This window comes from Lepus europaeus, chromosome 15 (genome assembly GCF_033115175.1).
Source record: "Lepus europaeus isolate LE1 chromosome 15, mLepTim1.pri, whole genome shotgun sequence".
Classification (NCBI taxonomy): domain Eukaryota; kingdom Metazoa; phylum Chordata; class Mammalia; order Lagomorpha; family Leporidae; genus Lepus; species Lepus europaeus.
Genome location: NC_084841.1, coordinates 92,979,293 through 93,001,666, shown reverse-complemented (window position 1 = coordinate 93,001,666; position 22,374 = coordinate 92,979,293). Strand labels below are relative to the sequence as shown.

The window sequence follows — 22,374 nt, the reverse complement described above, 5'->3', positions numbered from 1 at the left end:
GGGCTCAAGAAGGCCCTTCTGGACGGACGTGGCATCGAGGACCAGCAATATAGTGCAGAGGCTTAGGCAGCTGGGACACCACCATCCCCTAACAGAGCGCTGAATCCAGGTTCCTCCGCTTCTGATTCAGCGCCCTGCTAGTGTGCCTGGGGAAGCAGCAGACGGTGGCCCAAGTGCTTGAGTCCCTGTCACCCACACGGGAGACCAGGACAGAGTTCCAGGCTCCTGGCTTTGGCCTGCTCAGCTCCAGCCACTGCCGCCATGTGGGGAGTGAACCAGCAGATAGAAGATCTTTTTTCCCCTCCATCTCTCCCTCTCTCTTTGTCACTGTACCTTTTAGTGGTATCTCTTTGTGACTTTGTGCATTGTACTTGATGTCTCAAAGCTCAATCTACTCATTCTTAAAAAAAGAAAAAGATTTATTTATTTGAAACATAGAGTGACAGAGAAAGCCAGGTTCCATCTGCTGGTTCACTCCCCAGATGGCCTCAAGCCAGGAGCCAGGAGCTTCATTCAGGTCTCCCAGGTAGGTGCAGGGGCCCGGCATCTTCTACTGCTTTTCCTAAGCTAGCAGTTGGATCCAAAGTGGAGCAGTCAGGACAGGAACTGGCACCCACACTGCATGCCACAATGCCAGCCCCTCAAATAAAGTCTTTAAAAAAGTGGCACAAGAGGGACTTTCAAATGACAATGACACTGCACGCTCAGCACCTCACTCACTCACCCCCTGCGACCCTCCTTAATGGATGCTTCTCATTTGTGTATCTGAACACGGCATCAGACCACAGGCTGTCCTGAGGACACACAGACAATTCTCGGGTGGTCCCATAGCACTGCCTGTCATTGTTCATGCTTGCTAGGTTTTTGAAAAAAAAAAAAAATCTACTAACAAACATCAAGTGTTCTGGGATGGAACTGGTTCTTTTTAAAGCAGGAGAGAGAAAAGACACTGTACTTTGGACTGTCACGCTCCAGGCCGGGGCGGGACACGGGCCATGCTGCAAAAGAAAAACCTGAGAGGCCAAGAGATGCAGCTGGGTCAGCGCGTGAACCACAGGGAAGGAATGGCCCACGGTGCCGGTAATCCCGGGAATATTTCTCATTAAGAAAACACGGAGGGAGAGCCCTCAGGGGTCAAGGCCTGCATTGGACGGAGGCAGCAAGTCCGGGGCTTGCACACAGCGTTCTGTTGATTCTAGGGACCTAACAGCCAAAGTCAGCAAGAAACCCAGCCGGGGACTTTTCCAAACGCATTTTCATTGTTGTCTTTAGGACTGGCGGGGGAGCTCCCGCTTCTGCAAGCCCAGGAGGGGGCGGCCCCGACGGATGCCGGGCCCAGCAGGGCCGTCTCCGCCAGGGCGTGGGCACGGCCTTCCCAGGCTCCTGCGCCAAGCAGGGCGGACAGAGACAGCGGGCGCACTCCTCCCAGCCCCAGCGCCTCTTCTGTGAGCTCAGGAGTCTGGACGGACCAGCCACAGTCGGCCCTGGAGCCTGCTAGTCTGGGAGCACTCGCTCCACGGCTCGGGGGACATTCCACACACGTGCGTGCCTCGAAGGAGAGCCACACGTGCACGGCAGAGTCACGGAGACCGGCACTGTTCGGGTTCCTCAGTAACTAAAACCCAGCTGCTCTCTATTTTTCCTTAAGTCAAAAAAATCTATCATGGAGGGGCCAGCGCCTGCGATGCTGGCATCTCATATGGCCAACTGTGAGGCCCAGAGGCTCCACGTCCTATGCAGCTCCCTGCTCATCGCCTGGGAAGGCAGTGGAAGACGGCCCAAGTCCTCGGGACCCTGTACCCACGTGGAGCTTTGGATTGGCCATGCTCCAGCCGTTACAGCTATCTGGGGAGTGAACAAGAAGATGGAAGATCTCTCTCTCTCTCTCTGCCTCTGCCTTTCAAATAAGTAAATAAATCACTAAAAAAAATAAAATGAAGTAAATAGATACAAATGACAGAGGATGGATAGTTAAAAATGAAAAAAAAAAAATGTATGGATTTACTTTCTGGAAGAGATGGTACACACACCACACGGCTTGCTCACTCCTGCTCACATGAAGCCCCTTTGGAGCCCTAGTGCGTATTTGCTGCTGACATGGGAGGGTCACCCCCCACCCCATCCTCATCAGAGGGGCTCACCCAGCCGGGGGAGGAGCAAGGGCCCAGGCTCAGCCTCCCTCCCACACCAGACCCTTAGACTGCCTAGGGCTCCGCACCCTCAGCTTTGAAGTGCAAAGAATGTTCCGGAATTGTCTCCAGAGCCCTTTCCAGATCTTCTCACAATGCTCTCTCCACACGGCTCCCACGCATCTCCCCGAGCTGTGCTCTCCCTCCGGGTTCCGCCAGTGGAGATGGCTGGCGTGAGCCCTGAACCCAGCCAAGAGCGGCCTGAGCCCACTCCTCCTCTCAGCTGGCCTGCTGCTTGCTGTGGACACCTATTTCTTCCCCCAGAGGCGAGGCTAACAACAACAGGGCGTTCTCAGTGAGTCGGCACACGCACGGGGCGTGGTGCAGCGCCGGGTGCAGCCAGCGCTGTATTACTGCTCCCATCACCATCAGCTCCAGGGAGGCATGTGCCCCGGGTCCCTATCTCCCCGTGCCCATCCCTGCCCTTCCTCCCTTCCAGCTCACACCATGCAGGTGGCCTGGGCGCTGCGGCCATGAGCTGCCCTCCCTCCAGCTCCAGCCAAGGGGCAGCCCCTCCAAGGCTGCCGCCAGCTCTGAGCAAGGTCCCAAGAGGCCACAAAGTTAGGGAAGCACCAGCTCTCCCAGAAACAAGAACCATCACACTTGGGCTGCTGTGGAGCACAGGTTCAGCTGCCACCTGCAATGCCGGCAACAGTTCAAGCCCCAGTGCTCCACTTCCAATCCAGGTTCCTGCTAATGTACCTGGGAAGGCCATGCAAGATGGCCCAAGTGCTTGGGCCTCCGTACCTATGTGGGAGACCTGGATGAAGCTCCAGGCCCTTGGCTTTAGCCCAACCTGAGACATTATAGCCATCTGGGGAGTAAAACAGCAGATGGAAGATCTCTCTCCTCCTCTCTTTCTCTCCCTCTCTCTCTAACTCTGCCTCTCAAATATAAATAAATAAACCTTTAAGAAAAATAAAAAAGCAAACTTTATCAGCAGCAACTGGCCCAAGGTCTCCTAAAACCAAACAGTGAAACTCCTTGGCCTGTGCCTGTCTCTCGGCACCGGCTAGGCACCAGGAAGCTGGCTTAGGTGAGCTTCTGCAGGAGCTGCCCCAACGTGCCCTGACCTGGACGCCCACCCGGGAGAGCAGTGCAAGGCGCAGCAGAACAAGGGGACAAACGGGTCTCTGCCCTGAGCTCGGCTGGTCCAGGCCCACTGCCCCCGGGTTTTACCCATCATAAATCTACCCCACAACCACAGAACAAGTCACCGGAGAAGGAACTCAGCCGGGGTCTCTTCGCGCTTGGCTGCACCGCAGAGAGAAGGGGAGCCAGGTGCTGAGGTCCCCGCCGCGGCCTCCACGAGGCCTGGGTCTCCCGGCCCAGGAGTGCCTCTCACTCAGCGATTAGATTTTCACGCAGGCTCTCAGAACTCACAGCTCAGAGGAGCAGCCCCAGGGTTGGAAGCCGGGGTTCCAGTGGCTTCTTCTCCTCGGCCTTGGCACAGGGTCAACTAACCAACACCCTCCCAAAATAACAACACGGAGCAAGAGGAAAACCCAGCCCCACCCGAGGAGCCGAGGCCGACAAGATCCTGGAGGACTTTCCGTGAAGTACCAGGCCAAAAAGCTGGGCCAGAGCCCCTGAACAGAGGCAGGGAGACAGACGGGGAGTGCAGTGGGGCTCCTCGTGTGTGTGTGTGAGTGTGTGTGTTTACAAGATCAGAGAATTATGGGACCGGCGCTGTGGCATAGTATGTAAAAGCCGCCTCCTGCAGTGCTGGCATCCCATATGGGTGCTGGTTCCAGTCCTGGCTGTTCCACTTCCGATCCAGCTCTCTGCTATGGCCTGGGAGAGCAGTAGAAGATGGCCCAGGTTCTTGGACCCCTGCACCCACATGGGAGACCTAGAAGAATCTCTTGGCTCTGGGCTTCCGATCTGCACAGGTCTGGCCATTGCAGCCATCTGGGGAATGAACCAGCAGATGGAAGACCTCCCTCTCTCTCTCTGCCTCTCCTTCTCTCTGTGTGTAACCTTTCAAATAAATAAATAAATAAATCTTAAAAAAAAAAAAAAAAAGGCCAGAGAATTAGGCCCTCCTCAGCTTTCCGCTCGCAGTGAGACACCAGAGCTCCCAGAAGGCCGTGGGCGGGGGGGAGGGCACGCGAGGTCCTGGCACATCCCCAGAAGGCAGGCTCTGAAGCACCAGAGGCAGGAGGAGCCGGGAAGCTGTGCTGGGGCTCCCCGCATTGCCGATGAGCCAGGGAGCCAGGCAGACAGCACACCGACAGCCTGGACGCCTCTGGGGACACAGTAGGCGGCACGGAGAACTATACCAGGGCATGGGGATGCCCTGCGGGGAGCAGGTGGCCAGTTATCATTAGTAGGAAAGGATTCTAGAAAGTTCTGCAGAGGAAGAGTCAGGAAGACGCGGGTTCTCAGGGCAGGAGTGTAGGAAGCAGAGAGCGGACACAAAGGACAAGACAGGGGAGGGAGGAGGCAGAGCTGAGGCTGGGAGGCAGCTCCTCCCGTGGCCTCTCCAGGCTCTGGGTCTGCACCTGGCTCTCCCTCCCGCTGCTCTGTGGCCTCAGGCGTCGGTGAACTTTAATCCCTTTGAGCAGTCAAACAAATCTTGCTTTCTTAGCTGGTTAAATGGGGCTCAAGAAATGCACGTCCGGAGGTTACTGTAAGCACTGGTGCTCAGGCTGTGAGGATCGCGAGAGGGTACAGGAGAAAGCCAGCCAACAGCCTGCAGGCAGCGCCACCCACAGTGGTCCTGTGACCACCGAGAAGCTCAGACGGGAACTGACGGAGCAGAGACAGCACAACAGCGTCAGCAATAATCCACCCGAGACACCGAACCACAGACACAGGACTGAAGTGTCCAACACGCAGCCCGGAATGGAACAGGACGGGACGAGGCCGAGGCTGGGCCTTCGACGCTGGGTGAGCAAATGCAGGAAGCCGAAACAGGACCGAGGAAGATTCCGGCCAGGAATGATCCGCTCAGCGCAGACGGCTCACTCTGTTCCAGGCACAATTACCCTGAAGGTATTCCACAGACCCACACCTGGATAGAATCAGCAAAAAATTCACACCATGGAGATAATTTCTCAAGATTGCAGGAGTCAGGGCCATTGTCCTGGGGCAAGGGGTCAAGTGACACTGTGGCATCGTCTGTGCGCACCGTCTGAGTCCCGGCTGTTCCACTTCCCGTCCAGCTCTCTGCTATGGCCTGGGAAAGCAGTGGAAGATGGCCCAAGTGCTTGGGTCCCCACACTCCTGGCTCCAGCCTGCCCCAGCCCCAGCCCCAGCCCCGAGGCCATTTGCAGAGCGAACCAGCAGGTGGAAGAACGCTCCCGCTCCCCCAGCCTCTGTCACTCTGCCTTACAAATCAATCAATCAATCTTAAAGAACAAAGTTTCTAGGCATCAGCTTCCCTGGGAGGATCTTTCAGCTACCCTGCAAACTGCCCCAGAGCACAGAGCAGCAAAGGCAAAGCACCAAGGCGCCTCTCGGGACGCATCCGCTCAGGTAACAGGGAAGAACGAACCCAGCAGCCTACGCTCGCCTCTGACTTCAAGCAAAATCCCCAAATGACTAAAACCAGCAGAGCAACGAAAGGACAGTGACACGACCCAGTGGGTTTACCCCAACAGAGCAAAGAGAACCCCAGACTAAGACACCCACTCGCACGACACAGCGTCGGAGCCTGAGACAGCCTGGCTGCAGGCAATCCCCGTTTTCTCACTGGGGAACTCCAAATGTTACTTCTGCCAACATGAGTAAGATGTTACAGATATTCGTGAAATGTCAACTGTTCTAAACCAGTTAGCCACGTCCACTTGAAAGCAAACACTGATCTCCAAATATTTTTCTGTTCTCACGTATCGTGAAAAACTCACCTCCCACCTTTTCCCACGCACTCTGGACGCCAAGCTGGGCTGTGCTGAGACGCCTAGCATGGCCTCTGGGCTCTCACCTTCACTTCCGCCTGACACCCTGCTGCCTGCACAGGAACCCTCCTCTCCCTCCCGCAACGGCGTCACTGTCACCTCGGCAGAACACGCCTGCGTTCCAAGGCTGCTTCCCAGGAACAGCCAGAAAATCCGTGTCGCATGTCCCGGCCTCCTTCTTATTGATTGTGTCTCGAGTCCTTGATCAGGCATCCAATACCGGCGCTGACCCAGAGTTCAAGACAAGCTATGCTGACAAGGACTCCCTGCTCACGAGAGATCTGACTGGGATTTAAGTCTGAGGCGCAGCCTCTCTTCTGAGCGTATGTTTTGAAGGAAACAACAGGGTTTACCTTAGAGTCAGCTCTTTTCACAGCAGGGCAAGCTTGGGGAACCACAGCCCCTGGAGAGTGGTCCCAGGGTGCTCAGGGCAGACGCCCACCACGGGGAAACTGCTGCAGGTGCAGGTGCCACAGGATCACCACCTCGGGTGCAGGTGCTGCAACACAATCCGGAACATCCAACCTGCTTCTGCCCGGCTGTGTGACCCTGGGCACCGTCCTCCGCCCCGCAGGGCCTCGCTCTCATACCTGCGAGATACGGCAGTTAACAGTCCCCAGATTGAAAGAACCTAAGGAACTGAGAGGTGGGGTCTGCTCCCCAAGTGCTAGAGCTCGTGAACGGGGGATGGGAGAGAGGCTGGGGGCACCAACACTGGAACACGGAGCCCCGCCTCGTGCGAGGACCCGTGTCTCCAGCCGGAACCCTGCTGGGCAGCACTGTGCACACACACACACCTGTGCATCGCCAGGAAAGTTTAGAAAATCCTTTCTCGGAGAGGGGGGAGACGTCACACAAATGCCAGGTTAGGGGCAGGAAGTCACCAGCACGATGAACATGGTTTTCCAAGTTATCCCTGGGGGCCAACAGGACGAAATCATCCCCCACCCCTCTTGTGCTTTTCCTATAATCAACATACATGACTGTCAGTGTTAGAAAGCAATTTTGACATCCAAAAATGTGCACGTGCAGACTCTGCCCAGCCTTAAACGGCTCCGCCTCCTTCACAGGGCCCTCTCCAGCCAGGACACAGAGGATGACCAGGCTGAGGGGACAGCCAGACCCTGAACGCACTGCCCGCTGCCCTGGTCTGAGCCACACACACCACACTCTCGTTCTCGAGCAAACCCACAGCACAGAGTGATGTCTGAGGAGGGAGCACAATTCTTTGTCTTTAGACATCGTCCTACCCACGATGACCGCACCCCCACTTCTGCAGGCCGCGTCTGTCTCGGCAAGGACCCGCTGAGCGCCCATCTGTCTTCATCCCACTACCGAACACGGCGTCCCAGGCTTCGCCAAGAGGTGGCCTTCCTACCGGCACTCACCCGTGGAGAAGATGAGCACCGTGTTGTTCCAGAGCCCGTGGCTCCTCAAGGCTGCGGTGACGTTCCCCACGGCTTCGTCCATCAGGGACACCATGCCGGCATAGTGCTGCCGCTTCTTGTCGTGGATGAAGTCGTAGGGCTTCAGGTACTCCTCGGGCACCTGCAGGGGCTCGTGCACAGCCTGCAGGGCCAGGTACAGAAACAGAGGCTGGAGAGAGAGTTTGCACACGTGAGTCGAGAGGGCTCGGGTGAGACAGTCGATCCAAATGACACCATGACAACCTACAGAACGCACCAAAAACACCTAGGCATCCCACACGTGCTGAGAGGCTAGTACCAAGAACATATAAAGAGCTCTTGGCAACTCAGCAATAACACAGTTCAACTACCAACGGACAAGGAATTCGGATAGAACTTTCAAAGGGCATGTTGCCCCACCCCCCTCCATTACCCCCCACCCACCATTCCCAGACCCGGTGAAAACCCAGCCCTACAGCCACCCTGTGCACAGCCTCTTCACAAGAACACACTGCCACCCCTCTTTGTTCCAACAAAACATCTGGCTCTCTCTGTTGAGGTCGGCTCTGTCTCCCTTTTCTGTCGCTCCTTTCTGGGGATGCAAGAGGCCAGAACTCCAAGCTATTCCAGACCTGACACCATCAGCATAGGAGGAGATGCTCAACAGCAGTAGTCCTTAGGGAGACGCAAAACAAACCACAGGGGGATACCACCTCCCACCAAGCAGGGTGGGTGTAACTCCACAAATGGAAAACGGGACCTGCGCTGTGGTGCAGTAGGCTAGGCTTCTGCCTGCAGTGCCAACAACCCACTGGGCACTGGTTCTAGTCCCGGCTTCTCCACTTCCAATCCAGCTCTCTGCTATGGCCTGGGAAAGCAGTGGAAGATGGCCCAAGTGCTTGGGCCCCTGCACCCATGTGGGAGACCTGGAAGAAGCTCCTGGCTCCTGGCTTCGGATCAACTCAGCTATGGCTGTTGCGGTCATTTGGAGAGTGGGCCAGCAGAATGAATGACCTCTCTCTCTCTCTCTCTCTTTCTCTGGCTTTGCCTCTTTATGTAATTCTTTCAAATAAGTAAAATAACTTAAAAAAAAAAATAGAAAATGGGACCGGCGCTCTGGTGTAGTAGGCTAGGCATCTGCCTGCACTGCTGACATCCCATAAGGGCACCAGTTCACAACCCAGCTGCTCCCCTTCCGATCCAGCTCTCTGCTATGGCCTGGGAAAGCAGCAGAAGATGGGCCAAGTCCTTGGGCCCCTGCACCCACGTGGGAGACCTGGAAGAAGCTCTTGGCTTCAGATCAGCCCAGCTCTGACCACTGTAGCCATTTTGGGAGTGAACCAATGATGGAAGGCCTCTCTCTCCCTCCCTCCCTCCCTTCCTCTCTCTCTCTCTATAACTCTCTCAAATAAAAAAAATTTTTTTAAATGGAAAACAACAAGTGTCGGTGATGACTGGGAGGAACCGGCACCCTCACTGATGGCTCACAGCAGAGAGAACAGCGTGTGCAGCCGCTCTACAGAAACCCAGACTTCCCTGAAATCGCTCAGCACAGCGTCACCTCCTGAGGGCACAGCACATGTCCACACAAAGCTTGTACGCCTGGTCCCTGAAACACGCCCCATCACGGCCAAGAAAGCAGGAGTGACTCCAGTGTCCACCAGCTGACAGGTAAACAAAACACGGCATGTCTTCTGTGATTTCTGGCAGTAAAAGGAATGAGGTGTTGACACATCTACAACACAGATGAATTCAGAAAACGCCATGCAGAAGGGGAGGAGCCAGGAACATAGTGCGTAACGCCACCTGCAGCAAAGCCCGGGATGGGGGTAGAAAAGGCAGTGAACGGGGCTGGCGCTGTGGTACCATGGGTTAGCCCCACGCCTGTGGTGCACACACCACAGATGGGCACCAGTTCATGTCCCAGCTGCTACTCTTCCCATCCAGTTCCCTGCTAATGCACCTGGGAAAGCAGCAGAAGATGGCCCAAGTGCTTGGTCTCCTGCACCCACGTTGGAGACCTGAAGGAAGCTCCTGGCTTTGGATCAGCCCAGCTCTGGCCATTGCAGCCATTTGGGAAATGAACCAGTGGATGGAAGACCTCTCTGTCTCTCTCCCTCTCTGTAACTCTGCCTCTTGAATTAATAAATAAGTATTAGAAAAGAAAGAACAGGCAAGTGAGGGACAGGTGCCAGGTTTCTCAACAGTGGAATGAACGCTACACAACGTGGTGAATTTCTGTGAATCCTGCCTTTCAACTGGTGGGTTTTATTGGCTGGGTAAACTACGCCTCAATAAAGATGCTACCAAACCTAACAAAAGATGAGAGCTAAAAGCCAGGCCCTTCAACGGCCTCAAAGGCCCGGAGCCAAGCAAACGACAGCAGTAACTGTGACGGTATATTCGGCGTGAAACCATGATGCTAATCCACACATTCCATCTCACTTAATACCCCAACCACCCACGCTGTATCCAGTCTACAACTCAGTTAACTGAAGCCTGAATGGTCGCAGGCCTCGCCCAGGACTGCGCTAACTGAAGAGCAGTTTCCTGCAGGCAAAGACATGGTCACCTGCAGTGATGGGTCACCCATGGGACGCTCCCACCTGGGATTGAGTCCACTCTCCAGGGAGGGTTGCAGCAAGTAAGTGCCGAGCTAGCTGATCTCTGACGTGGGACCAGGCCGACTTACTCCCACAGGCCGAGCAGCCTGAGCTGCCGCTGCCCAGTGCACAGCCCTCACCCGGGGCCCTTCCAGCTCAGCCTCTCCTCTCCAAGGCACCTCTCTGAATGCCCTTTCATTGCTGAGGTCCCGTGCCATTCTCTCATGTGTTGGAAACACTCAAAGAAGCAACCATGCAGCTAGAAATAAGCACATGAATTTGTTCAAGTATGTCAGATTGAAATCTCAACCGTAAAAGGCAAAGGGGAGAGCGGGGAGTGGAGCCTCGCGGTGGGCAGGGCGCTGGTATTCATGCATCACGCGTCCCGTGGCAGAGTACAGCGTCCACACTGCACTCAAGGGACACCAGCAAGGTCATCTCTAGTTCAGATCTTTTGGACTTAGAGATGTCATCCTCCCAAAGTTAGAATTCTTAAGAGTTGCTAAATATGAGTCATCACTAGGAACATATTCAAGTAAGGAGGTGGGTGACCAGATGGCCGTGACGCCTACACGGGGCCAGTGCACTGTTTGGGGGTTACCTCCGCGGGAAAACACTCCAGACTCCCACGCCAGAGCCAGCTGCACAACCTCGGACACCAAGCTCTGCCTCTGCCCCCGACCCCACCCCAGCCCACCCCCAACACACACAGCTCACGCATGGTTCCTGCAGACCACGGAAGAGGCCCCAGAGCCCATAGGCGAGAATGACCCAGGCAGAGAGGGCTGGGGGAAAACATGCAGGGTCACAGCAGGGCTCTGTGGTTGGGGCCGACCACCGCGTGTGCAGCCCCTGGCACAGCTGGCTGCAGCCACCAGCTGAGGTCTAGAAGCTGACAGGATTAAAAATCAGTAGCTGGGGCTGGCGCTATGGCACAGTGAGTTAATGCCCTGGCATCCCATATGAGTGCCGGTTCAAGTCCCAGCTGTTCCACTTCCCATCAAGCTTTCGCTATGGCCTGGGAAAGCAGGAGATGGCCCAAGTCCTTGGGCCCCTGCACCCACGTGGGAGACCCGGAAGAAGCTCCTGGCTCCTGGCTTCGGATCAGTGCACCTCCGGCCGCTGAGGCCAATTGGGGAATGAACCATCAGATGGAAGACCTCTCTCTCTCTCTCTCTCTCTCTCTCTCTCTCTCTCTCTCTCTCTCTTTCTCCCCCCCGCCCCCGCCTCTTCTCTCTCTGTGTAACTCTAACTTTCAAATAAGTAAATAAATAAATCTTTTTTAAAAAATCAGCATCTACAACAAATGGCAACCCACTTAAACTGAGAGGCAGAGTTACAGAGAGGCAGAGGCAGAGAGAGAAAAGTCTTCCATCCAATGGTTCACTCCCTAAATGGCTGCAATGGCTGGGACTGAGCTGATCCAAAGCCAGGAGTTAGAAGCTTCTTCTGGGTCTCCCATGCAGGTGCTGGTTCCCAAGGACTTGGGCCATCTTCTACTGCTTTCCCAATCCATAGCAGGGAGCTGGGTCAGAAGTGGAGCAGCCAGGTCTTGAACCAGTGCCCATATGGGCTGCTGGCACTGCAGGCAGTGGCTTCACCTGCTAGACAGCACTGGCCTCCTCCTTTTATAAAAATGGGACATATCACATAGAAATTGCTGACGACTCCACGTATACACTCCAGCTGGTAACCAGAGGCTGGAGTAAGAGAAATGGGGTCACCACCACCACTGCTCCCTGACTTTCTGGGGTCTCCCCTCTGTCTCCCTGATCCTGAGTGACACCTTGCCTCACCCATCGTAAGGACCACAGCCAACACTGCTCCAAAGAAAGAGGTTAACACAAGAATGTTTTCTCTGACTGCTGGTCGCCAAAACATAGAGTACCAAAAGCCAGCACTGACGCCCTGGGACTTGCTCACTGTCGCCAGCCCTGGTCTAGACGCCTGCAGGTCTGGTCTTTCCACCGCCCCCTGTCAACTTCCTAATGCAGGAGGACTCAGTCTGCCATTATCAAGCAAACCGCAAGTTTGTTGCCGCAAACATTAAAAGAAGAAAAAGGAAGGAGGAAGGGAAGGAGGAAGGGAGGAGGGAGGAGGGCGGGAAGTATCTTTCTGTGCTCAAAATTGTGCATACGGAATCTGTTCTCTTTACATCAACACAAGAGAGGTGAACAGAGAGGCATGGCACAGCCACATCGCCTCACAGGACTCGGAGACCTGGGGAATCTGTCAGTCTCTGCTCGGGTTCAGGGAAGCATGGACAGACGTCCTCTTTGTCCAGTTGGGTCCTTAAGCATCTGGCTCCGCACACTCAGCGGGTCTTGGTTTCCTGTGCTCCCGCGCTGTGTTCTGTTGATCTGTGTTTTTTTTTTTTTTTTTTTTTTTTTTTTTTTTTTTAATTTTTGACAGGCAGAGTGGACAGTGAGAGAGAGACAGAGAGAATGGTCTTCCTTTGGCCGTTGGTTCACCCTCCAATGGCCGCCGCGGTAGCGCGCTGCGGCCGGTGCACCGCGCTGATCCGATGGCAGGAGCCAGGTGCTTCTCCTGGTCTCCCATGGGGTGCAGGGCCCAAGCACTTGGGCCATCCTCCACTGTACTCCCTGGCCACAGCAGAGAGCTGGCCTGGAAGAGGGGCAACCGGGACAGGATCGGTGCCCCGACCGGGACTAGAACCCGGTGTGCCGTCGCCGCAAGGCGGAGGATTAGCCTAGTGAGCCGCAGCGCCGGCCGATCTGTGTTTTGTCCGCGTAACTCCCAGGCCCCTCAGGACCCTGTATTTCTGCCCCTCCCAGGTCAGTGGCAGCCCTGGGGTGGGGCAGGGAGGGGCACAGGTGATGCTCCGGGCACCAGTGAGAGATCTTAGAAATCCCTGGTAGGGAAAGCACTCCACCCACCTGGTAGAATGCAACAAAACAATGTGAGCTCTTTCTCCTTATTCTTCCCTGGGGGCCGCGGCCACCACCCACACTCCACAAGGACTGAAAACGCAGGAGAGGCTGCCCAGCCCACGCCGCTGCATCGGTCAGACTTCCATGAACTCAGAACTCAGTGCCACGCTGCAGGCCGGGCCATCTCTGCCTCTCGGGCGCCTGGGTTAATGTGGGAGCCCGAGCGCCCCCTTGTCCTTTCCTGCATCCAGACCCCTGTTCACATGGACCCAGTCACAGCTGCTGCCCTTACTCCAGCCCCACTGCTTCTGTCACTCAACAGCTCCAGGCTTCTCCCCTCAAGTGCTCTGTGCAACGGCTCCATGGCTGGTGCTGTGGTGCAGCAGGTGAAGTCGGCTACGGCGGACGGCATCCCACATCAGATCTCGACGGAGTCCTGGCTGCTCCACTTCCAATCCAGCTCCTGCTAACGCACTTGGGAAAGCAGTGGAACATGGCCCGGGTACTTGGGCCCCTGCCACCCACGTGGGAGACCCGGATGCAGCTCCAGCCTCCTGGATTCAGCCTGGCCCAGCTCTAGCTATTGTGGGAATGAACCAGCAGATGGAAGATCTCTGTTTCTTTGTCTTTGTTTGTCTTTTAAATATACAAAGTAATTCTTAAAGAAACAAAGGGCCCGGTTTAGGTTGGCTCAGGGGTTCGCCGATGTCCATCTCAGCAAATGTCACCTGCATCCCCTGGGTCTCTAGCACCTGAGAAATCAGCACAGAATTGGCTGGGACACGGGGATAACACAGGAAGTGTGTCTCATGGCACCACGCAGGACACTGTCCCGTGGACAGCCAGAAGTGCAGACGTCCACGTTAGCTTTCTCGAACGTTCCTGGGTTATGACGATGTTCTTCATTCATGCTTATTCTTCAAACCGCACTCTGAGCACGCTGGGGAGGACAGGGTCCACCTGCCACAGCGTCAGTCAGACACAGGAGGGACCACCACCACAATGGCTTGCGGCTCCCCACCCCCAGTGGCCCCTAGCTGCTGCGGAGCCGCCGGCCGCCAGGGGTGAAGCTGCTGTCAGAGTGAGACCCCAAAACAGAGGTTGGCTTCCACCTGGCTCTGTTGGAGGCCTGCGGCAGAAGGCTCTGGATTGCACCGGGTGTTCACACAGAGACACGGCAGAATCCCGGGGGGCGTGGGGGAGGACAGCAATGAAGCAGCAGTGGCCCGTGGACTGTGGGACATGGCATCAGTGCCTCCCACAGGTTTCCCGGGGGATCCGAACGTCCAGCCTGCACTGCAGCCATCGGGTGGGATCACGGCCCAGGCAGGCCGACTCACCCTGTGAATCCCAAGTCAGACAGCGTGAGAGTGAATTCTGGTCCCAACGCTCAGTAGCTCCGTGACCTTGAACAAGCAAGGTGGCGTACGAGTGACAGGCTGCCTATCCGGAAGGCCAACACACTGCCCCTTAGGACCCTGCTTTCCTCTTGGGGTGTGAGCCATAGCAAACTGGGAACTTGAGCCAGTGACCTGGCGGCTAGCTTCCCAACTGTGAATCCACGGGTAAGACCCAGATGTAAAGACCTTTTTAAGAAGATGTTCCCCATTTCTCAGTGTTCCATAGCTTCAAGACATCAGCACAGAATTTAAAAAGCCAAAAGTAGGCCGGCACCACGGCTCACTAGGCTAATCCTCCACCTAGCGGCGCCGGCACACCAGGTTCTAGTCCCGGTCGGGGTGCCGGATTCTGTCCCGGTTACCCCTCTTCCAGGCCAGCTCTCTGCTGTGGCCCCGGGAGGGCAGTGGAGGATGGCCCAAGTGCTTGGGCCCTGCACCTGCATGGGAGACCAGGAAAAGCACCTGGCTCCTGGCTTCGGATCAGCGCGGTGCGCCGGCCGCAGCACACCAGCCGTGGCAGCCATTGGAGGGTGAACCAACGGCAAAAAGGAAGACCTTTCTCTCTGTCTCTCTCTCTCTCACTGTCCACTCTGCCTCTCAAAAAAAAAAAAAAAAAAAAAAAAAGAAAGAAAGAAAGAAAAAAAGAAAAAAGCCAAAAGTAGGGCAAAGCTGAGAACAGACAGAAATCAGGGAAGGACCTCCCTCCTCCCCCCGCCCCAGTAAAGGCAGAACCAGGAAAAAAACCACATCAAAGACGAGTCGGCAGCCAGGCACCAAGGCTGAGCAGGCACATAAAGCAGAAGCCACGTTGTGCTCTGCCCCAAGGGCCTTTAGGACCGGTCAGAGAGGCGAGGCGACCGACCTGGAGGCACCAAGTAGAGCAGTCTGCCACCTGCTGTCCCGGGTCCCCCAGATGGGCGGAGTCTGCAGGTGCATCTGTAGGAAGCCAGGTTCTGAGCCCACTGCCTGACATCACGAACATCACAAGCCTCTACCCGACTTCCAAAGCACGTACAAGCTAACGGTGGGGGACTCACCTTACACTTCAGCTCACGGGGCCAACTCTGGGTTAACAACAGCAGCAATGGGGCCTGCACTGTGGTTCAGCAGGTAAAGCCTCTGCCTGAAGTGCTGCCATCCCATATGGGTGCCGGTTTGAGTCCCGGCAGCTCCACTTCTGATGCAGCTCCCTGCTAATGCACCTGAGAAAGCAGTGGAAGATGGCCCAAGTGCTTGGGTCCCTGTACCCACATGGGAGACCTGGAAGGAGCTCCTGTCTCCTGGCTTTGGACGTGTCCAGCTCCAGCCATTGCAGCCATTTGGGGAGTGAACCAGCAGATGGAAGATTGCTCTCTCTCTCTCTCTCTCTCTCTCTCTCTCTTTCTCTCTCTCTCTCTCTCTCTAACTCTACCTTTCAAATAAATAAATGAATCTTTAAAACAGAACAAAACAAAACAGCAGCAGGCTGATGTTGTGGTGCAGTGGGTTAAAGCCCGGGTCAGCAGCACCAGCATCCCATACAGGAGCTGGTTCAACCCCCGGCTGCTCCTCATCCGATCCAGCTCTCTGCTGTGGCCTGGGAAAGCAGTGGAAGATGGCCCAGGTGCTTGGGCCCTGCACCCGTGTGGGTGATCCAGAAGAAGCTCCTGGCTCCTGGCTTTGGACCAGCTCCTGCTCTGGCCATTGCAGCCATTTAGGGAGTGAACCACTGGATGGAAGATCTCTCTCACACTGTGTGTGTGTATGTGTACGTACGTGTGTGCATCTCTACCTTTGTAACTCTGTATTTCAAATACATAAAATACATCTAAAAAAAAAAAAAAAACAGCTGTGACACACTTAGGCTTGTCCGACTCGCTTGTACTTTTGCAGGCAGCTCGGCCAGCAGATCTCAGCACCGGTGCCCCAAGAGCTGCAGTGTGGTCAGTGGGCAGGGTAGAAACCTGGATGCCTTAAGACCCCACTCTCCCCCACTGAGCTGTGACCCTGGCAGAAGCCACACTTAAAACAGAGCCTCTGGCAGAAACTGACCAGCTGATTCCAACATCAACATAGGAATACAAAAGGCACAGAATGATCCAAACAGCCTCGAGGTGGGAGAAACAGGTTTAGAAGATTCGCCCCAAGCCCAGCGCTTGCCGAAAGGAAGCCTTGGGGCAGCGCCAACTGCTCTAACAGTCACACTGCTGGTTACTCAGCACGTGAAACACCAAACCCACAAAACCAGATTTCTACAGACACAGAATTTCCCGGGTGTGTGTGACCTGGGACCTCTCTGTTCAGATGCAGCCGTTCAGGTTTCTCCCAAGAGGGGATGTGAGGTCTCCCCAGGGTGCAGGGCATCGCCCGGGGTGGGGCCTGGGCCTGCTCTCCACCCACCTGCATGCCAGCTTCCTCCTGTGCAGCAGCGGCCTCGGCCCCACCCAGCCTGTGATCCCAGCAAGGCCCAGGGGTAGGGCAGACGCGAGCCTCACCTTCTGGGGCGGATGGTCAGCAATGAGGGCTGTGGCCCGTTCGGTAAACACGTTCGTTGAGTACATGTTCTTGTAGCCTGTCGCCACCTCCTCGCCGTCTCGAAAATCCAGAGCACAGCGCGTGACGTTGAGGGCGTGGATCGGGGTGCAGCGCTCGTGGGAATAGTAATCTTCACTGCCCAGCAGGTAGCCTGGCACGGGAAGGGAAGACAGACAGTCAGCTCGGCACGGGGACGCTTCGGCGTGTGCCCCACCGGTGCCAGGGACCCTGGGACAGGGCCAACCAGAGCGCCCGCCCGTGTCACCTGGACCGGCAGCAGAAGGCGCTGCAACGCTGCCCTACAACCTCAGCTCCGCTCCTTACATCGCCAGAACGCAAGCTCCTTCATGCAACTGGCAAAGGAAGTGATCCCAAGCCCTAAGTTTAAAAAGACCACAGTTCGAATTCAGTGAAAGTGTCAGAATCCGAGTCCTTGAAAGCTAAGGGCAAAAATCATACAAGGTCACAGTTAAGCGGTGTGAGGCGGGTCCTCACCAAGTGACCACATGATGATGGACGGGACCCTCCGTGCTGCAGCTCCCGAGCTGGGGACTGCTTCCCAGCAGAGCAACGAGGCGTCACCGGCAGTCGGATGCTGACACCCGCTGGTGGGAGAGACAACATTTCCCAACACACTTCCCAAGAACCCCAGCGCCAAGGGCTGAACCCAAGCCCAGTGCTGAGAGGAAGCATTTCTCCCTGTAGGGTCTCGGGCTCACGCCAACTGCATCAGCACACATGGGTCAGATCCAAGCAGTGAAGGAACTGGGTTTTCACAAGCAGCAGGTGCTTCTGCAAATGCTCCCTAGTTCCCTAAAACACTACAGTGAGCTTGCTGCACGTGATAGGACTGTTTATGTAAAATGCCCAGGACCGGCAATGCACAGAGGCAGCTAGTGGATCGGCGGAGGTGAGGGAAGGGCAACAGCTACATGTAGGACAGGGGAGCAACCCCGGGCGTTTAGTAAAAGCCACTGAACTGTACACTTTCACGGGGCGAGCCGTGTGCCTGTGAACCACAAGTGAATCAAGCGATGGACAGCAGTAAGCCCCGCCCCCGCTGGGCTCCCTGCTCTCTCCTGCCCCACACTGCGGCTAACTCAAAATGAGGACGACAGAACCAGCCTGGCCCTCCCCCAGGCCTGAACCGTCTTCCCTTTACTGAAATTAACAGTCTTCTTCAGCTTCTCTGTCAACACATTTTTAATTAAGTCTTCCTTTGCCAATCCTGAATATAATTAGTACCTGCATCTCAATATATCTTTAACATTTTTAAAATTTATTTTCAATTTTATTTTGAAAGACAGAGTGACAGAGACAGAGAGATCATCCATCTGCTGGTCCTCTACCCCTAAATTCCTGCAAAAGCTAGGCTGGAGGTGCCTGAGCTGTGGTGCAGCAGGTAAAGCCGCTGAATGCAGCGCCAGCATCCCATACGGGCACAGGTTCAAGTCCCAGCTGCTCTAGTTCTGATCCAGTTCCCTGTTAATGCGCCTGGGAAAGCAGCAGCAGATGACCCAAGTGCTTGGGTCCCTGCATGCACATGGGAGACCCATAAAAGACTGCTGGCTCCTGGCTTTGGCCTGGTGCAGACCCAGCCATTGCAGCCATTTGAACGGTGAACCAACAGATGGAAGACCTCTCTCTCTCTCTCTGCCTTTCAAATAAATTAAAAAAAAAAAAAAAAAAAGGCTGGGGCTGGGCCAGGCTGAACCAGGAGCCAGAATCCCAGTCCGGGTCTCCCACATGAGTGGCAGGGACCCCTCGAGCTGTCACCTGCTGCTCCCACCACGCACTGTAGCAGGAAGCTGGACAGGAAACAGGCAGGACACAGACCCTGGCATTCTGATATGGGATGCAGGTATGCAAGCATCGGGTTAACCACTGCACCACAACTCCAGCTCCTAAGACGACTGTAGGCGACCATCTTTTCTAAGGATACGCTGAGCAATGAAAAATAAACAGGAAAAGAAACGCATCCATGGGGGAAAATTCAGCCCTCACCAGAGTGCTTAGCGTGGCAAGCACTGCGATTTTGGAGTTTTGTGAGTTTTGATAATTACTTGATATTAGAGCCCAAAAATCTCACCTCAGGCCTCTGTTGTAAACGTCAACAGCTCTCTGTGATTTGGAAGAAGGTACACACGGACGTGCTCAATCAGAAGACACGAGCGGGACAGTATGATACTGCTCTGAGATGTACACAGAACCGCGAACTCACAGGCTGGCCCCCAGACCGCCACACAGAGCTCCCCACGCCCACGGTGACCGACAGCCACACACTGAGCCTGCAGAGGAAGCCGCCTGCCAGCCGCTTGAGGAGAATGGTCACCACTCACAGGGCTGGGCACCTACACAGTTCTCCAGCTGATGAAAGGGACAGGCAGGGAGCTGGGGAAAAAATGAGCTGGAACATTTGCCCACAGTGTGTACTGAGCAGCCCTGCACATAACTCCACCCCCTCACATGCCAATCCAGCACACGTTCCCATGATGCACCTATAACTCCACCCCCTCACATACCAATCCAGCACACCCACGTCCCCATGATGCACCTGTACTCCATCCCCTCACATGCCAATCTAGTGTGCCCACTTTCCCATGATGCACCTGTAGCTCCACCCCCTCACATGCCAATCCAGCACACCCACTTTCCCATGACGCACCTGTAGCTCCACCCCCACATGCCAATCCAGCCCACCCACGTCCCCATGATGCACCTGTAGCTCCACCCCTTCACACTCCACTGTGCCCACTTCCCCATGATGCATCTGTGTGCCCCCCATGACTGGGAAGGAGACTGTGAGGAACACATGAAAGCTGAAAGCCTCACACACGGCAACCTGCCCGAGCTACAGCCCATCTGTGTGTTCCGTTAGGGCCGCACCCCTACCCAGCCAAGGGGCTGCTGGGCCCCTTCTCTTGTGCATCCCTCCTGCCTCTCTCGCAGAGGGCAGCTCTCTGCCTTCCCATGGTGGGTCTCTCTGCACAGGGTTACCCGCGCTCACTGCCCCACATGAAAGTGTGTGGGCAGCCGCAGGCAGTCGCCCCTTTTGTTTACACTTGAACATATGGATGGAGACATCCTGGCACAGGCAAAAGGCTAAGGAGGTTCCAGGAAGAGGCAGGAAGAACCCTATCTCACTGCTAAACTTCTCACAAGAGAGGATGTAGATAGTCACTCCTGAAACCTGCATTTATCACCTAGGTGTTTTACTATACCCTTGTAATCAATGATTGATAACATTTTACCATCTGTTAAGTAAAAGAACCTTGTCGGGAACTCTTTGTAACCCCAAAAGTCTTTTAGATATGTAAATCCTCTGTGTGCCTTCCTGTGTACAACTGGTCATGTTTAAATACTGCTGGATTTGTTGAAAAAGAGCCTTGATCAGGATTTGTCTTGGCTCCATTCTTTGCGTCCTTGTCCCCACATTCCCACTCTCTGTTTCAGGAAACCCGGTTGTGCTGCAGGCTGGCACAAAAGTGTATACCTAGTGTATACCCCTGCTTAGGGGCCAAGACTTGGGGTAAAGACCAGGAAACACCTTCCGACCACGCTTTTGGGCACCACACCTGAGCTGTCACAGTGAGGGCAGCTGTGTGGTCAGCACACCCTCTAGCCCCAGGTCCTGTTTGTAGGAAGGTAGAGTGTTCATTGTTCACCTAGGCTGTCACTTCTACCTTCTCTATCTGAATTTTTAAGTATACAACTTGGCTGCATTCATGGGTGAAGGCCTGGGTGAAAAACGTCAAAGGATATATGTTCTGTATGTTCTAGAAACTCCTACATGGTAACATGGTCTCACCCCAAGTCTGATTTTAACAAGTGTTTGAGGTCACTGTGGATACATCCATGTGCATCCAACAATATTGCCACGGTTGATTGGAATGTCTGCCAGGGTGCCTGGGTGGAAGTAGGGCTGACTTGATTAGCAATGTCTGGGAGCCTGGGTGGCAATGGGACTCAATTGATTGGCAATGTCTGCAGGGGAACCTGGATGGCAGTGGGGCTCACTTGATTGGTGATGTCTGCTGGGGAGCCTGGGTGGGAGTGGGGCTCACTTGATTGGCAATGTCTACTGGGGAGGCTGGGTGGCAGTGGGGCTCACTTCATTAGCAATGTCTGCTGGGGGGCCTGGATGGCAATGGGGCTCACTTGATTAGCAATGTCTGTGAGGGAGCCTGGGTGGGAGTGGGGCTCACTTGATTAGTCATGTCTGCATGGAAGCCTGGGTGGTTGGGGCTCACTGGATTGGTGATGTCTGCAGGGGAGCCTGGGTGGGAGTGGGGCTCAGTTGATTAGTCATGTCTGCAGGGGAGCCTGGGTGGGAGTGGGGCTCAATTGATTAGTCATGTCTGCCAGGAGCCTGGATGGGAGTGGGGCTCACTTGACTGGCAATGTCTGCAGGGGCGCCTGGCAGGACCACTGCTCTGCAATGGACGCCCCGTAGACTTGTAGATTTCAGCCCTGGATCCATCTGCTCTTACCGCTTTGTTTTGGCCTCCGTATGAATGACTTCCGAGTCACTCTTCTTCCCTCTGGCTGCCCTTGAACGGAAGTGTGTTATCTCGAGAAACATGTACAGAAAACCCAACGGTGCTATTTCTAAGGATGCTGTCTACCTTGCCGTCTCCCCAGGGAGCAATCTCAGGTCTCGGAGCCACAGACAGCTTCCCTCTTCCTGAACATCCGGCTCCTGCCCCTCCTGGAAATAACAGGGCTCTTACGGTTCCGTTCTCCTCTCCTTCTTTGGAATAAGTCTCACGTCTCAGAGCAGAATGTGCAACGCCTGCAGCCACCTGGCCTCTGTGCCACCACCAGGCACCATGAAGCTCCCCCGTCTCCCCGTCCCCCTGTGTGGTTCTGTGCGTGTCCAGCGTGCTTGTGGCAGAATGAAGACACAGACGGGGAGGTGTGCAGGGAGATAAGCAGCTACAGAGAGAGCCACTGGGCATAAAAAGGACAGAGGGGCTGCCGCTGCCGTGGGGCGCAATCAGCAATCACGGCAGAGGCGCAGCAGGTGTGAGGGGCTCCCATCAGAACCCCCCTTCCATCGCTGACCATCACGGGGCTGTGAAGCCTGCAACGCTGCCTTCTTAGGGTCCCCCGGGGCCATGGGTTAATTACCCTCCCCACTTTTATCTTACATTCAATCCACCTTCCCCCAGGCAGTGATTTTAAAAACAGATCTCAGCAGAGGGAGAGGTGCCAGAGGGTGCCCGTGCTCCCCAGGAAAAAGAGCAAACTCTTTGTCCAGGCCACGGAAGGGACTGCATGAAGGAAACGTGTGTCGCGTTGGCCTGGAGGTGAAATCACCCACATGTGTCCGCTAGGGGACAAGGGTCCCCACTGGCAGGGGCCGTGCTGTGGACACACAGGCTCCCCGGGGGCACCCAGCACCGGGCAGGGGCATCACCCACTGGGGCCCCAGGGCGCCCCGTTTATGGAGGCACCCGGGGCTGTGCT

The 22,374-nt window shown here is 55.4% G+C and overlaps 1 protein-coding gene across 1 annotated transcript in view; it reads right to left on the bottom strand.

The window, feature by feature from the left end:
* Nucleotides 1-22,374, bottom strand: part of ARSB (arylsulfatase B) — a 149,826-nt gene that overhangs the window by 103,790 nt on the left and 23,662 nt on the right. Inside the window, exons 3-4 of the mRNA XM_062212520.1 lie at nucleotides 16,866-17,056; nucleotides 7,480-7,687 (exon numbers count right to left, since the gene is read on the bottom strand). Of these exons, the coding sequence (XP_062068504.1) occupies nucleotides 7,480-7,687; nucleotides 16,866-17,056 (399 nt within the window). The remainder of the gene's footprint in view (nucleotides 1-7,479; nucleotides 7,688-16,865; nucleotides 17,057-22,374) is intronic.